Source organism: Cavia porcellus, unplaced genomic scaffold, assembly GCF_034190915.1.
Source record: "Cavia porcellus strain 051 isolate PalLab524CR breed Dunkin Hartley unplaced genomic scaffold, mCavPor4.1 scaffold_18, whole genome shotgun sequence".
Taxonomy (NCBI): domain Eukaryota; kingdom Metazoa; phylum Chordata; class Mammalia; order Rodentia; family Caviidae; genus Cavia; species Cavia porcellus.
In genome coordinates, this window is record NW_026947501.1 from 10,848,123 (window position 1) to 10,866,356 (window position 18,234).

General features: G+C 33.7%; 1 protein-coding gene across 12 annotated transcripts in view; it reads right to left on the bottom strand.

Moving 5' to 3' along the window:
* The window catches only part of Ccdc88a (coiled-coil domain containing 88A), a 141,581-nt gene that overhangs the window by 50,054 nt on the left and 73,293 nt on the right, over positions 1-18,234 (bottom strand). For 11 of the 12 annotated variants that reach the window (XR_010040548.1, XM_063229406.1, XM_063229402.1 and 8 more), the window contains exons 10-15: positions 16,688-16,846; positions 15,325-15,471; positions 14,607-14,751; positions 4,315-4,499; positions 3,334-3,471; positions 524-1,594 (exon numbers count right to left, since the gene is read on the bottom strand). Coding sequence is in view for 11 of the 12 variants with exons in the window: in XM_063229406.1 (XP_063085476.1) it covers positions 524-1,594; positions 3,334-3,471; positions 4,315-4,499; positions 14,607-14,751; positions 15,325-15,471; positions 16,688-16,846 (1,845 nt within the window). In the remaining variant the exon portion in view is untranslated. The remainder of the gene's footprint in view (positions 1-523; positions 1,595-3,333; positions 3,472-4,314; positions 4,500-14,606; positions 14,752-15,324; positions 15,472-16,687; positions 16,847-18,234) is intronic. The other variant, XM_063229404.1, reaches the window with a different exon arrangement.

The window sequence follows — 18,234 nt, forward strand, 5'->3', positions numbered from 1 at the left end:
CAGATACGGATTTGAATCTAGAAATTCAACTCTGCTGTTTATTTGCTGTGTAATCTTCAATTAATGATTCTGAAATCCTTTTCTAATATGAAAAAAAAATGGAGATAACACCAAAAAGGAGTACTTGTAGAGTATATACATATATGTAAGTTCAACTTATATGCAATTCCTTAGCAAAGTACTTAATACACAGCACTCAATAAACACTAGCTGTAAAGCTTCTTGTATTTAGCATTCAATAGAAGTACTTCAAATATTGCAAAATGAACATTCAAAATTCTAATGTAATTTACTAATGAGCTACCGGAAAGAAACTTTGTCACTACAAATCTTCAAAAATAAAATTTATATTTTATAAAATCTTACTATTTAACTATACTACTTATTACTACAAATCTTATAAAATATAATTTTTAAGAGTAACAAAAATAGGAGACTTGGAAGTTGACTTTACTGATGGCTCCAGTAAAACAAATCTTGAGTTACAATATAATTTGCCTTAAACTTCAGTAAATATATTTACCTCGCGTAATGTAACCAAAGTTTTTATATCAATAGTTGCTCTTTTCACAAGTTCCTTATTTTCTTTCTCTAACTCTTTCAGACGAACACAAGATTCTTTATATATACCGATTTCTTTGAATAGGGTTTTGTTTTCTTTTTCCAAATTTCCAATCTTCACATTATTTTCTTCTAATGTGGTATCTTTTATTTCGGCTTGCTGTCGAAGTCTCTTATTTTCCTTCTCTAACTGTTTCTTATCCTTTTCTAGCTGTGATGTCTCTTGCTCTAATGATTTATTTTCTTTTTCCAATTGTTCTAGTCGTTTGCTAGATATTTTCAGTTCTTCTAGGTTTTTTTGCAATGTCTGATTTTCCATTTCCAAGTCCTGAAGTTCACTCTCTAATTGCTGGATTTTTTTATTGCTATTTTCCAGAGCTTTCTGTAGCCTTTGATTTTCTGTATCTAATCCCTGGTAGCTAACTTCCAAGCGCTCTGTTTTCTTGAACGATGCTTTCATGAGCTCCAAACCCTTTTTAAGTTGCTCTTTTTCACTTTCTAGCTCTTTGTTTTCTAGTTGTAGTTGAGCCATTTTCATGCTTGCACACTTCAGTGACTCCACATTCCTTCGTAGTTCTAAGTTTTCCTCATCAAGTTGAGAATTCTCTTTTTCTAGTGATTCTAACTGAAATGTAAGGTTTTTAAAGCTATCCAATGTTTTTTTCAATTTTCTATTTTCTCTTTCTAGCTCTGAATTTTCTTGTTCGAGGGCTTCTATTTTTTCACAAGTAATTTTTAAATTTGTTATCTTTTTCTGTAGTAATTCATTTTCTTTTTCAAGATGATGTAACTCATTTTCAAGTTCTTCTGCTCGTTCTCCTTTTTCTTTATAATGTTCCAATTCTTTTCTAATCTGTCTTTTTTCAAATTCAATCTTGCTTAGCTTGCTACTTGTTTCCTTGATTGATTCATGTAGAATTCTGTTTTCTTTTTCAATGTCTTTCACTCTTGCTTCAGCACTTATTTGGGAACGCTGTCTTAAGGAAGACACTGTCTGATTTAGATGTTCATTTTCTTGTTCCATTATTTTAATCTAATTCAAAAAATAAACAAGAAAAATTTAAACTAGATGAGCAAATATAAGTATCTCACAGTTTTTACCTTCCAAAAATGAATAGGCAAAGAGCATAAAAGAGTGCTAAAGTGTAGGTGTTACTTCCAGTTCTGACAAGTATTTACTGAAAGACATCTGTACGTATGTATTGTTGGCTCATTAAAGTGTATGCCTTTAGTGAGTTCACAATTTAACAGAATAGTTAAGAGACATGTGTTTAATATCAATCAAAATGATCTTCAGATTTATAGTTAACATGCTTTAAATTCATATATAAATACAGATCAAATATGTACACATAAATACTTGAAGACATAAGGTTTTACTTTCACCAAATAATTTTTTTCTTTTGAAACAGTCTCCCTATGTAGCCCAGGCTGCCCTTGACCTTAATGATTCTCCTGCTTCAGCCTCCTAGTTGTGAAATAGTGACATCACATTGGCTAAACATTTTTGTAATTGCTATGCAAGTAATTTCTCAATAAATATGTGCATATGTGTTTATGTAAGTATATTCATTTCTAAAAAATATTGCTAATTAGGAGTAATAAAATCACACAGTACTTTTCTGTAGTATATTTGATAACACATTCATTCAGTTTGTTAGTATGGCTTAATATAACTTAGCTCTAGAACTTTTGTTCTCTTACTGGACTTGGGTCAATATAAAGCAAATAAAAGAAATTTCAAAATGGCAGATCACTCAATTATCTAGTTCTCACTTTCCTCAAATATAAGAATGATCAATGAAGAATTGAAATCTGATAGTATCTGCTGCCACCAAACGTCTCTTTTTTACAGTACAACTGCAATTTTCCCCAGTTCGGTTCAGCAAAGACTTAAAAACCTGCAGTCCCGCTCCATAGGTATTGCACAATTTTATTCTAGATTATTATGAAACATAGTGGCAATTTAAAACTCTCTAGGATGTCTCTCCATCTTTCCTAAACTATACTGGTTAGAAAATGAGGTACGGTTATACAGTAGCTCCTCCATATCCATGAGAATAAATCCTAAGATCCCAGTGGATGTCTAAAACTGCATTGTACTAAACCATGTATGTACTCCTGTTTTTTCCTTTACATACCTATAATAAAGTTTAATTTACAAGTTAGGTACATCAAGTAATTAACACTATTTATTATAAATCTCCCTTAGCATATTTTTCTTATTCAGTGAAGAACATTCACTTTTTCACTTAAATTTAGCAGCTACAACTTTTCACTAGAACTTAATGGCTTTTATTTGATATATCTGAACTGTTAGTATTATTACTCTTAATATTTGGGGATATTATTAAGTAAAATAAAGCTAACTTGAGAGTATGCACTGTGACACTATGACAGTTGATAAGAATAGCAAATAACAGGGCAGGACACACAGCATGAATTCTCTGGAAGTATGACTGACATCCCAGGCACAATGGAGTAGAAAGTCATGAGACATCAATCACACCACTTGGCACACAATTTAAAACTTACAAATGTTCATTTCTGGAATATGCCATTAAAAAACTTGGGGCTGTAGTTGACTATGTATAACTGAAATTACAGAAAGCAAAACTGCAGATAGTATGAGGGAATTACTGTATTTACCTTAAATAAGAATTCTAAGATACTTTCTTTTAATGTTACATGAATATTGTTTGCATATACTTTAACATAACTTTTGGTAATAAATTTAAAAATATTCTTTGATTAAGTAAGAAATTCATGAACCTGTCTCTCTGAATTTTCTCTAAGTGTTTCAATTGTTTTTTCAAGCTGTGCTTTCTCCTTCATTAGATCCTTGCTTAAATTCTGACAATTCTGAAGACTTTGCTTTTCTTGAATAATCTCATTTTCAAGAATTTCAACCTAGGGAAAATTAAATCACAAAGCAATATATTACATATTTTACAACACAGAAAATGCAAAGCAAAAGATAACCACTGAATAAAGCACAGAAAGCAATTTTAATAACCAAATGATAAAACTTAACAGTTTACTATAGCAATTAGGTGCCACTGCATTCTAATTTTAGTAGCTATATAAAATAAGCAGACATGACTTTATTCTCTGCATGTTGTAAGGCAGATTTCTAAGCACAAGGACAAATCTAAATGAAGAAATGCTAATGATATGCTATATGAGTAACGCATAAATCTTACTGAAAGCTTCTTTTAGACTAAGTGGATTTATAATGTAAAATTTTACTTATAGCCATGGAATTTTAGTGAACATGAGGAGAAAGCACGAAGGAAATGGTGACGGCATGAAGGAAAAGATCAGAAATTGTAGTGTATGTTCAGTGAGGAAGCAAGAATGGACTTACTTTAAAATGAGGTAAAAGGAAGAATAAGACTAGAGAAAAATGAACAAAACAGCAACAAATACTTCTATGTTAAATGTAAATTTATTTTGATCGATGCACTTTAAATGTCACTAGTTAATAATAAATGTTACTAGTTAATAATATGGATCAGCAATTACAAACTAAGAACATGCATAACTTCTGATGACACAACTATGTAACATTAAAATTAGATAATTTAAAAAGTAAGAAATGATGTTACAATTTGGATCTGGAATGTTCCTCATAATCTCATGTGTTAAAGGCATACTAATTTCCCCTCTTAAATGTCTCCTTACTGTTTCAACTTACGGAAAATTACTCTCACATACATATTGCTATTATAAGAGGAATACATTTTTGTTTACCTTTTTACTTAGTCTTTGATTTTCTTTTTCAAGTTTTAGGATTTTGGAAGCATTGCCTTCTGCAGAATCCATTATACTCCGAAGCTCTTCTACGGTTTTTGTCAAACTCTGGTTCTCCATCTCCAACTTCAATAACTTACTTGATGTCAATTCATTTACCTCATGGCCCAAGGATTTCTGTGGTGCTGTAATTTTGAAAATATGCCACTGGTGAAACTGTTTACTCAAATATTTGAGTGTTAATGTTAATCCATACCTCATCTTTATAAAATTTAGAAATTATGTAAGTAGACAAAATTTTTAAGGAAACAAAAATGAAGAATTTTTAATATGCAAATTTTGGCCTGATGAGACAACAGTTCCAGTTCTGGTTTCATGAGAAATTAATTAGCTACACTGCACATAACCAATCTCAGGTTGCTAAAACTTTAGGTACTACCCTGGAATCCCACAGGGTTATTGCATAACTCAAGAAATACGAACCGTACCCTATGCCAAACTTTGAAAAATTAAAAGCCAATGTGAGGAACTACTGTCGTCATTTTACTGAAAATAAAGAACTGATGTTAGACAAAAGAGCAGAAAAAGCATTTTGTAGGTAGACTTTAGAATAACATTTTAAAAAGGAAATAAAACTTGGTGTCTAGTTCTGTAAATGTTTTACAGTGAGCCAAAAATATTTATTTTTAAAAACCTTAAAATAGCAGCCTTCTTAAATTATTTTGAGGATCTCAAAATACTAGGACAGACAGAGGAAGAAAGATCACTTCAGTACAGGAGTTCAAGGCTGGTTTATGTAGCATATCAAAGCCCCATCTTTTAAAAAAAATGGATTTTAAAGTGAAACATGAAAAAAAAAAGAAACATGATACTTAAAATTCATTCTGAAACTTCAGATTTTAAGACAAGAAATGGATGAAAGTGTCAGAAGGTATTTCTAGGTCAAAATAGAGGTATAGTATATCATCTCACAGTTAAAGTTAACAAAGCCTCAATATTTTTTTCCAGCTTTTTAGTTATAGCATCATTAGATTTTTTGTTTTTGTTGTTGTTTTTTTTTTTTAATGTGAAAACTGGAGACTTTCAAGAGAACATGGCAGATAGATAACAGCAGCTATGGAGGCTGAGATAGCCAGTTTAGAATCCAGGAATGTGCGGTGTGAAGAGTCCTAAGCAAGGGGAGATATACCCTGCCGACCCAGGAACGAATTAAACTGAGAGAAACCAACTGGAAATGCAATCCCGGTGCTGTAACTGCAACAGATAAAATCTCAGCGCCTAAGCTGGAACCTGCGTGATTTGAATTTCCTGCCGCCGCCGCTGCGTCTGAATCAGCACTGCAGGGAGAGAGAAATGAAAGCTCTGAGGGCAGGAATCGGCAAACAGAGTTGAGAGCACGACTGGCAGGGACCCCTGCATCGACCTGCAGTGAGTGCGAGGAATGGGGACCCTTCCATGGACTAGGAGGCTCCAATAGAGGACATTCTGGGACCTGGGACATACTGGCAGACTAGCCGGAACAGGATGCTGCAGTGACTTTAGTCGCATATTCCCCTCTCAAGCAGGATTGGTGGGGAGCACTTGGACTGGGAGACGCCGCTAAGACCCAGTAGGTGAGCCCAAACAAGGTCCCTGTGCCTGGTGGTGCACCCTAGCAGTGAACCTTCAGTAGGCTGACCTGGAGGGGTGGGCCCAGCAAAGGCTGCCCAGGTCTGTGTCTCCCTAGTACACTGCAGTGGGTGGGAACACCTAGCTGGCGGATTCAAACAAACTGTAACTGACAAAGAAAGAAACTGGGCCTCCTGTATACGCTTGTATGGAAGAAGCAAAAAGTATGGGAAGAGGGAGCAACAAGAAAGGGTCCTCAGCCCCCAATCCTGAGAACACTGATCCAGGAAAGGTAAATGCAAAGGAGAATAAGGACAGAAAACATGCAATATCAGACACGGCACCAATAGAAATAAAGCGGTATCTCCGGAGCCTCATAGATGAGTTCAAAAGTGAAGTATTTAATGAAGTAAACCAAGATATAAGTAGAATAGTTAGAGACATGCTAAGCACCGCTCACAAAAAAACAGATGGTTGAATGGAAGAACAGAAAAAAAGGGAAGAATTGTTTGATGGAGAAAATAGAGAAAACATAGAATACGTGAAGCAGGTTCAAAGAGATTACCAGGAAACTACAAACTCTATTGAAAGCTGGCATAACAGCTTGAAAGAAACTAAGGATACATTATCTGAACTGGAGGACAGATTTGTAATGTGGGAGCACGAAATGAAAAACTTCTTAAAAATAACAAGAAAACAAACAGCAATAATACAAAGGCTGGAAGATGATACGAGGATCTATAACTTAAGAATTAAGAACATAAGAGAAGAAGTAGGGATACAAACAAATGGACTACAAAGGCTATTCAGAGAAATAATCCAGGAGAATTTCCCTAATTTAGCAAAAGGTAAAGATACTCAGATGTATGAGACATACAGGACACCAGCCACCTACAACTCAAACAGTGCTACACACAGGCATATAATAATCAAAATTCCAGAAATCCAATATGAGAATAGAATATTAAAAGCTGTCAGAGACAAGAAACAGACCATTTTCAAGGGAACACCCATCAGAATTACAGCAGACTTCTTGGTACAAACCATCAAATCACGAACAGCGTGGAGGGAAATAATTCAAGCTTTGAAAGATAATAACCTCCAGCCAAGATTGATATATCCTGCACAATTGATGGAAAAACAAGGTGTTTCTAGGATAAAGGGGAACTAGGGGAATTTGCAACCACCAATTCAACTCTATGGAGAATACTGCAGGACATTCTAAAAAAGAAAAATACCAAGATTCCAGAAACAGTGGCAGAGAGGCCACAATGAATGGAGCAGAAAGTGAAATGAAGAAGACAAACTGACAACTAATGACAGAAAAACAGCTCAACAGAAATGAGACAGAGAAGATTGGATGGTAGGAACTGCTATTTTGGAGAAAATAAGTTATCATAATACCTAGTGCTGATTTAATATCATCTTGTTTTGAAGTTCCATCAAGCTTTTGTTCTTCTGTCTCCATCGGTCTTAACATGTTGTATCTGATTGGATTTTATTATATGTGATAATATAAACAAAAACTTTTATAGACAAGGAGATTATACAGAAACCATTGTTCATTTTCTGTTAGTTGATTCTAAATACCCTGTAATACTGTCATTCTCTTGAATGGCTTTACATTGTCTTGGTATGTTTGATGCTACACTATATGAAGTTATACTCAAAGATTTCAAGGAAAGAGACACTACGGTAACTACTTTTATGTCGGGATATCTTGTGATGAAACACTATTTTGCTTAAATGGTTATGTTCTTACCTGTCCTGTTTTGTTGTTATGCCCTCTTTTATCTCAATCTTTTTTTCATTATTTACTTTTTTATTTTTATCTTTTTTAATGAAGGGAAAAATAAATAAAAATAGCAGGATATATTCTAGTAACCCACTTGATTTCCTATTAACTTGATTTGAAAACCTGTATTGCTCTCACCATGTTGTTTTAACTGATTTTCCTCTATTCTGTTTTGCTTGATAGTACCAAGTTCGAGAGTATAGGCAACAACTGTGAATACAGTAAGATTTATTATGATGCCCATTCTGGTTTGACTATTATCTTCTTTTGAAGTCCTGTAATGTCTCCAATGTTTTGGTTTTACTGGTTTTATTCTTTACTGTTTTGTTCAATTTTATTACAACTGATGATATAGGCAATTCTTTTTAAGATATCAAGAGGCATTATGGTAAGCATCACCTTGTATTTTGTTTTCACATTATGTATTATGTCCATCCTTTTGATTTGACTGACACTGTTTTGTTATGTCACATTTGGTTTTATTCTCTTCAAAAAAAGTAATAAGAACTGTAGGAGTAATAAAACCCAAAATGTGTAATTGTCATTGTACAAAAGAGAGGAAAAGAAAGTGCTCTAAAGGATATAATTGCATGTATATTTAAGCGTATAAGACAGATAACCATATTACTGAGTTTTTGTTGGATCATTGAACAGAAATGTTTGCAGTCTCATTGTTTGAATGTCCATTTTATATGCTTTAATTTTGTAACTTGAACAACTATTTCTAAGATGACAATATGTAATCTATTAACTAGTGATTTCCTACTGTTTATTTTTTTCTGAAATTCTGTATAATTTGTACCCTTTTTCTGTTTTTTTTTTTTCTTCTTAAAATTAAAAAAATAAAAGAAAATTGAACGTAAGGCCTTGTAGATGCTTGGCAAGCATTCTACCAGTAAGCGGTGTCCCCAGACCTCTTTCTAACATTGAGGTAGGTCTCATGATGTTGCCCAGGCTAACACTGAACTCTCGGCCCTCATCCATTAAGTAGCTGGGTTTACAGGTTAACCTTATGTTTAACATTTACTGACAGTCACTGAGTTTTTAAATTTTGTTAGTTTCCCAAGTCTGATTTGTTTTGATCTAGAATAGAATCTATTTAGCTCACTGAAAATGGTTTATATTTAACAGTAAACTTACAGAATACATTGTATAACTGGAAACCATTAAGGTATTTAAAATAAATTTTTCAATACAATAAACACCACTTTTTTTCCATTTTGGGTAAAAGTTTTTAAAAAGTGAGTAACCTAAGCATGCTAAAAGTATTTTAAAATTGCTTTTTTCCCATCATCATCATCATCATCATCATCATCATCATCATCACCATTTCTCTGTAAATCTTATAAATGGTGTTAAAACACAGTACAAGACAATTGAGATATACATGATTCTTAAATGTAGCATTATTATTAACCCAACTTGAATTAGATTATTTTAACAAATAACAAGCTCATTTATTGAATTAAAAATATAAACGTCAACATGTTTTGTGTTTATTCAAAGTACATATACACTGGTTTGATCCAGGGAATCAAATTATTATTTTCTCTAGTTGTAACTGTATAATGAAACAAAGAATCATAGAAATTCTCTGCATTAAACTTTATTTTTGCTTTTTTTGACATCGGGCCTCAACACATTCCCCTAACCTGCCTTGAATTGGAGATTATCCCAGCCCAGCCTCCCTAACACCTGTGAGGACTAATGAGCACCACTGTGACTGGCTCTCTATATTAATCCTGAATGCACACTTTAATTTAATAACTATTTTTTTTTACTGTTTTCATGTTTCCACCACTAATATATTTTATTTATCTTTAACTGAAAAGTTGTATATTAGTTATAGATACAGCATGATATCATAATATATGTATACATCATAGAATAGCTAAATTCAGCTATGTAGCACACAGCTTTCCTCATATACTTATTTTGCATGATAGAAACACCTAACTCTTACTTTCTTAGTACCCTTTAGGTATATAACTATACTCATCACTGATCTACAATGTATCTTTTGAATTTATTTCTGTTGCCATTTTGAGACAGGGTCTTAGTGTGTAGTGCAGGCTGGTTTTGAGTTGACTATGTAGAGCAGGGTGGCCTTAGCCTCACAGTGATCCTCTTGCCTCAGCCACTTGAGTCCTAGGATTACAAGCATGAGCCACTATGCCCAACTTGAATTTATTTCTATCTAATCAAAACTGTGTGTCCTTTGCCCAGCATGCCCTAATCTTCTCGTCTTTCAGTCTTTGGTAACCACCAGACTTATGAAGATTCTACATATAAGGGAGACTGTGATATATTTCTGTGCCTGGCTTATTTTACTTAATATAGTGTCCTCCAATTTCATTTGCATTGTTGGAAATGACATGATTTCCTTCTTTTAAGGCTGAATAGTATTTACATATATAAGTACTATTTTCTTTATCTATTCATCAACTGACAGTAGCTAGGTTGATTCCATTATCTTAGCTACTGTAAATAATGCTACAATGATCCTAGGAATACAAATCATCTTTCACATACTGACCTCATATCCCTCATATATATAAGAGTGGGACTGCTGTATCCCATAGTAATTCTGTTTTTGAGAAATCTCCATACTATTTTCCACAATGGGTGTACCAATTTATATTCCCACAAATATTATGCATTCTCTTTCCTTTCTATGTTTGTCAGCACTTTTTATATTCTGTCTTTTTGATAACAGCCTTCTGACAGGCATGAGGCGATGTCTCATTGTAGTTTTAAATTTGCTTTTTTCTGTTGATCAGCGAGTGACACTGAGTATTTAAAAATATACCTTTAGCCATTTGAATGTGTTCTTTTGGGAAGTAACTACTGAAATCCTCTGACCATTTTTAAATTAAGTAACTGGTCTAATTACTTATATTTATATGAATTTACTTATTACTTATATTTATATGAACTCCTATATTCTTTGTGGATTTTGAAATCAGGTAGTGTGATTTCTATAACTTGAGTATTCAGGGTAAGCACAGGAGGGTTTCACCACTGAGCTAAATCATTTTGTATGAAATGGACATGAGCCTTTTGGGTGCCAGGGACAGGATATTATGTTTAATCTGAAATGTTCCCCAAAAGTCTCAGAAGTGGGGCTTTGGAAGATGTCTGAAGGTACTATATTCATCAGCGGATTAATCCATTCTTACCCCTGGTTGTTTCCTTCTCTATATACTGAGTGCTATGGGTTGAGCAACTTTCCTACTCCAGGCCCTTCCACTAAGCTGTTTCTGCCTTGGGGCCGGCCAGCTGTGGACTGAACCCTCCGTAAAGCTGAGCCAGTCAAATTTCTCTACCATTAAATCATGTGTCAGGTATTTTTTCCCAGTGACAGAACACAGAAACTGGTACCAGGGAAATGGGGTTATTGTTGTCACTACACTTGACAATGTGCTTCATAAGCCTTTGGGACTGATTTGTGGGACAAGTCTGAAAGGTCTGGAAATGTAGGCCAGAGAAATCCTAGAATGTTGTAAGCAGAGCTTAATGGGTAATTCTGGATAGAGGTTAAACCAGAGACTGTGGATGTAACTGCCAATCTCAGGAGGTTTCAGATAGAGAATAAGAACTTTACTATGAAATGGTCTAGTGTCCATTCATGTATAACCTTGCAAAGAAATTGTCTGCATGTAGCCTGTGTCCTGAGACTTTGCAGGGGACTAAATTTAAGTTGGTATACTAATTAATCTGGCAGAAGAAATTCCAAGGCAGTCCAATGTTCAGGTGGTGGCACAGGTACTGCTAGCTACCGATAGTCAAGAGTCCCAATGTGAATATGGAACAAAAGCAGATCCCAACTTCCAGAAAATTTTGTAGCTTGACCAAAAATAAAGTACCTATAAAGCTGGGACCAAGAAGAGTTTGTCTGCTTAAAAAAAACAGTGCCATTAAAAAGAAATCAAATAGCCATCCCTGGTGGCACACACTTGAAATCCTACTACTGGACGGCTGAGGTAGGAGTACTGCAAGTTCAGTCCAGTCAGGGCAACTTAGATGACCTTATCTCAAAAACAAAGAATAAAAAAAGGGTCAGACCTGTAGCTCAGTGTGAAGGGCCTAGGTTCACCTCCCAGTGATAGGGTAAAAAAAAAAAAAAAAGGAACAAAGAAATAGAAACAAAGTTAAATACTCTGGATCAAAAAAACAGGGTAGATGGCTTGAAAACCCCAGTGTATAGTGCTCACTCAGTGCCATCTGGGCAAATATATGCCCAAGTTCAGCCATCCAGGCACTTGGAGGCCATGACAACCATGGTTCAAGACACCAAGCTACTGTGTGAACTGGTGACAGACCTTTGTGTCATCCACACAGTACTGGTTTAACAGGCATGCAGATTGTAGAGCTGCAGGGTTTATCAAGAAGGCTTCTACTCAGGTATCAGAGTAATGCCTGGGTGACCAGGCAGCGTGGTACAATACGACCACTGTCCCTATCAGGAGCCCAGCATATTGATGTGTGAGGCTGAAGATGTAGTGGAGAACCCAGGAGTTGTAGAAGTCAGGAATATGGAATGTCTGTCGAGGAAAGCTGTACATAGTGAGCAAAGCCAGTCTGACAGAGGCTATGGGCTCAATCAGCAAAGGTGTGATAATTTGCTCCCAAATCTACTTTGCTGAGGTTTTTCTTGTTTTTTACTTTTGTTGTTTGTTTGGTACCAGGGATCAAACTAATGACCACACACTTGCCAGGCACTGAGCTAAATCCCAGACCCTTGTTCAGAGGTTTTTATCATGAAAGTAAGTTGAATTTTGTCAAATGCCTCCTCTAATCTATTGAGATGATAAGATTTTGTCCTTTATTCTGCTAATATGGGTATATTACATTAATTGATTTGTGTATATTGAATCATCCCTTCATATAAGAGTTAAATACCACTTGATCATGATGAATAATTCCTTTAATAGGCTGTTAAATTTTGTTTGCTAGTATTCTGTTAAGTTTTTATTGTGTTTATTGGGAAACTGGCCTGCAATTTGTTTTGTTACAGTGTTCTTGGCTGGCTTTAAAGTGTTATGGTAATGCCAACCTTGTAAAACAAGTATGGAAGCATTTCTGACTTGCTATCAGGTTCTGGGATTTCCTTTGATGGGAGACTTCTTATTACTAATTCTATCTCTTTAATCATTAGTGGTCTGTTTAGATCTTCTGTTTCTTTATGATTCAGTCTAATCAATTCTCAATCAAGATTTGTAGTCATTATTTCAAATAAACAACATTAATACTTTCAACATGATTGTAGTTCAGTGAAACTTCAAAGACGTTTATGACATGAGAGATTTTAAATTTTTGATGATAAAGGAGCCTGAATTTTATATATACACATTAACTTTGTAATGTTTAAGTTATCTATGCATTTGCAGAAATGTTCTAAAGCAAATTTTTTGAAATGTAAAGTAATATAAGGTTATTGGTGAATTTTCTTATTTCTTTTTGTACATTCTACAAAAACTTCTAGAAAGAAACTCCCTCATATATGTTAAAACAACAAGTATACCACATTAAGACAAACATTATGGTCTCTAATTGCATAACTATAATATAATGATAATAACAATAGCAAACACTTGTGTGTTTACTAGGTGGTAGATACTATTTCAGGGGCTTCATAACTACCAATAAATTTAATTCTCAAAACTTTAGAAGGCACTTAGTATTTTGTCCCTACTTAAATAAGGGAACTCTTAACTATAATTCTAATTACTTTCGTTGTAACTCAATTCACAAAGAATAAAGTTACATAACTATTTTATATAACATAGCTCAAAAGGTTGACTGACAGTAAGTTATGTAGTCAGTAAGAGGGGCGTAAGAATTTGGAATACATTTTCAAGTGTGAAATCAGGAATAAACAGATAAGCACCAAAATATAAACATCTACTTTAGCACACTGTCCTCAGGGTTTGGTACATTGTTTTACACTTGGCAGTTGTTTAGTACATATTTACTGATGGAATGCAAGTAGACTAATACTGGATAACTGAGCGATTATGGAAGCAGTCTATTATGAACACATGTGACCTAAGTAAATTCAAAAGGTACATTAGCATATACATCCAAATCAGTAACTCAAACAATTTTGTTACATGTAATTAGGTCCAGTTTTAAGACAGAGGACAAATCAATATGGAGCCAAGGGGAGAAAGAAAAGAGTCAATAGCTAAAAATTTATCTACAATGTGAACTGTCTGGAAGGTAACTGTGATTACATATATTATGAAATAAGTCATTAGATTCTTACCTTCCTTTGCTCTGACTTGCTATTTGCATAAGAATCTTCCCATTGTGTTCTAATTTTCTGTATTTAAAGACAGGCTGATCAACTAAAACAACTTTTGTTTATTACATGGCTATATAACTTTTCCTTTCCTCTTTTTTCCTCCCTTTTCTTTTCATTTATTTATGTATTTATTTATTTATTTATTTGAGACAGGGTCTCACTATATAGTTTAGGCTGGCGTTATGTACTAGACTAGCCCTGAAGTCACAGCAATCTTCCTGCCCTAGCCTCCTGAGTACTGGGATTATAGGTAGGCACCACTACATTCAGCCATTGATAGCTATATTTCTTAAAAGAAACAAACTGGTACCCCAGCAACTTGTGATACAAACAAATAGCGCTTAAACCAATTAAATTTGTTATCGTGTTATAAAACTGAGTTATAAGACATGCAAAGCTAAAGAACAGACCTCAAAACAAAGAAACAATATACTGCTGGGTAAGATCATTCTTTAGGCAGATACCTGGCCTCCTTAAGTATCTCCAGCTGTGGCAAACAGAGAACTGATATAATATCAAGAAATGTAAACACAATTACAACTTCACTTATTCATTCATCTATTTAAATAAAATAAGGAGTACCTTCAGAAAGTTCACTAGTTCTTGATATCTGTTCCAGTTCCCAGCCAAGATGTAATGATTCATCCATACTTTGTTTCTGTGCCATTTCCAAAGTCATATTTTCTTCCATTAACTCTTCAATCTTTTTTCTATCCATATCTCGTTCCTTTTTTATTGCAGGGAGAAGGGTGAGAATAGAAAACCAAGAAATAATAAATTTCAAGCCACCATTTTATTACTCCAAATTTATTAGAAACTGAATGAGGATAAAGGATGAGTGTCTTAAAATTTTCACAGTTTAAAGGAAATAATCAGTTTTTATTATTGCCATTTTTATTGCCAGTTTTATTGCCATTTTCAGGTGTCTCACATCCTTTTGAAGTCATCTTGTGAGACAATGTGAAAATGCTTCATCACTGTCAGGACATTAACTATGAATTCTACAATGAATTTCTGATTGCATTTTAAATTTTAGGCAGAATTTACTGTATTTTAAAAGACATTCTTACAAAATAGCTTACTGAGGTCTTGAGAGGTAGGCAACAAAATTAACAATATCCATCTGTAACAAAAGCAGAAATTTCTACTTCTTATATAGTAGAGTTGTATTTATATAAAGTCGTAAGCATATAACTCATATAGCTATCTCTTCTCTGTTAAAGGTTCTCATTACAGAGAAGTCAGCCAAATCTTAGAATTTTTCCCCAACAGAAAATGTAATTTATTCCATAAAACTTACCATTTCCATATCATGCAGTTTAGCCTTTAGCTGTAAATTCTCTTTTTCCAACTCATGTAATTTATCAGAACGAGCGCGAGTTCCTTCAAGTTGGTCTTCCAACATGGTTTTTGTTTCTAATAAAACTTGATTGTCTTCTTTTAATTCCTACAATCATTTCAAATAAGCTTTATCACAAATGTGCAAGAATCTCTTAAGTTTTTAAAGATCTAGAACATAAAAATTATTGTAAACTAAAAGATCAAGCCATCTTTATCAACAGTTCTACCTAGAGTAAAGGCTTCATTTTCTACTAGATTTTAAGGTATTATACAATAAAATATTCAGTTCTTACAGTTGAATGAATAGTAGTAGTATAATTTCACAGGAAATCATGGAACATATTTAAATCCTTAGTCACAAGAATAAGAGCCGAAGTATAAGAAGTCTTCCAAATATTTAAGACGCATCTCTACAGAATCAGAGCTTACCTTACTGATGGAAGTTGACTTAAACTTTATTTCTCTCAAAGAATTATAGCTTGAAAATGAAAGGTTTTAGGTTTTTGCAGTAAGAACCAAGACTTAAACTAAGACTCAAATCAAGGCTCCATCACCAAATATGTTGTATGAATACACTGAGGAAGTATTTAAACAGACCTTACACATGATCTGAAAGTGACTATTTGCAATTTCCTCTTGCTAAATTGTATATGCCTAACAAAGTCTAGAGCAAATACAAAACAGTGGAATCTTCGATGATCCCTTAACAGTGCCACCTGTACATACAACTGAGTAAGTGGCACAGAATGACCTTTATCTTGCTGTCCAATTGGGTGTCTACAAATTTTCAGGCTAAAATGTTCTATTTTATCATGTTTTCTTTTTTAAATTTTGTACTCTCTTCTTATTCTCATTCTGAAACTGACCAAAATCTCCTGTTTACAGAAAATAAGTTATCTGAGAAAGGAAAAAAAGGATAGAAGGATTATGAAGTTCTTTCTGTCAAATGAACTTCACATAACATTAATTGCAAATATCAAGGAAAAGAAGTTATTTTACCTTTATTTGCATATACAAAGCCTTTGCTGATTCTGCTTGAGCAATCTCAAATAAAAGCCATCAGAAACATTTTCCTTTCACTCTTGGGAACAAGTTTGACATTAGAAGAGACAAGTATTTTATTTGAGTTTATAGGAAGGACTTCAAAAGTCTGCTAGTTAAAGTTAGCAAGAGCCCCAAAGAGTTAAAATAAAATTAATAAAAGCTAAAAAATTCCTTTGTAACGTCCAATAGTTTGTTCAACATTACTAAGTGCATTTCAAATGTATTTTGAAAATCATGGTCAAGAAAAAATATTGTGAGGGGTTCATTATGCAACATACCTCAACTCTTGCTTTATAAAATTCAATATCATGCAGTCTTTCTTTATATCTGCTGACTTCACTTTCAAGTTTATCAACTCTGATGGCCTTCTCTCGAAGTGCATCTAATTCATCTCGGTACATTCTAGCAGAACGAGCATCCGAAAGCAAATTCATGTTCTAAATACAAATAAATAATAATGCTTTTAATATTACTATTTTTAATTCTTTATACCTTGGTTATACAACTTAATACATTTAATTAAAAGTGAGTTATATATAGAAAAAGAAATTTTATGGGATATAAACTATACTTCAAGTTGTCTTTAAAAATAGGAATACATATCAACAGCTAATATCAAACTAAATAGACAAAAACTGAAAGCTTTCACTCTAACATCTGAGCAACATCCACACTCCTATTTAATACAGTTCTAGAAACATTAGCCACAACAATTAGACAAGAAAAAAGAAAAGAATAAAGACAGGAAAGAAAGAAGTTAAATTACTGTTATTTGCAGATGACACAATACTCTATATAAAAGATCCAAAAACTCCACCAAAAGACTTGCAGATTTAATAACCAAATTCAGTAGTACAGCTGAAAAATTAATAGCATTCCTGTACACAAACAACAAACTCACTGAGAAAATTATGGAAATATTGCCTTTCCAATAACATCCAAAAAATTTAAATAATTAGGAATCAATTTAACAAAGGAAGTAAAAGATCTATACACTGAGAACTATAGTACTCTGAAAAAAAGGATATTGAAGAAGGAATCAGAAAACGAAAAGATATCCCTTGCTCACAGATAGGAAAAACTGACATAGTGAAAATGATCATACTTCCAAAATTGTTATGCATATTTAATGCAATCCCAATCAAAATAGCATTAGTGTATCTCACAGAACTAGAGAAAATATTCCTAAAAGTCACTTGGAACAGAAGATATCTATAATACCAAAAGCAATTCTGGGCAACAAGGGCATGGCAGGGAGCATCGCAATCCCAGATTTAAAATTATTCTGCAAAGCTACTGTGGTACAATCAGCATGGTACTGGCAATGAAACAGACCTGAAGATCCAGAGAACAGATGAGAAAATGCAGACACAACACAAACACACTCAGCCACGTTGTCTTTGACAAAGATGCCAAACATGTTCACTGGCAGAAAAGAAAGCCTCTTTAATATCTGATGATTGAAAAACTGGATTTCCACATGCCAAAGACTAAAATTAAAAGCATGTCTATTTCCATGCATTAAAGTCAAAATGGATCAAGGAGCTAAATATTAAAACAGAAACACTAAATTTACTGGATGAGAAAACAGTAGAAACCGAACACATAGGGGGAGGCAAACAGTTCATGAACAAAACCCAGATCATACGGGAAATGCTTCAAAGAATTGACAACTGAGATCTCAAATTATTAAAAAGCTTTTGCACAACAAAAGAACACACCCAACAGAATGAAAAGACAACCAACACAGTGGGAAAAAATTTTAGCCAGTTGTCCCTCAGTCAAGGGACTTCTACCTAGAACATATAAAGAACTGGGAAAAAAA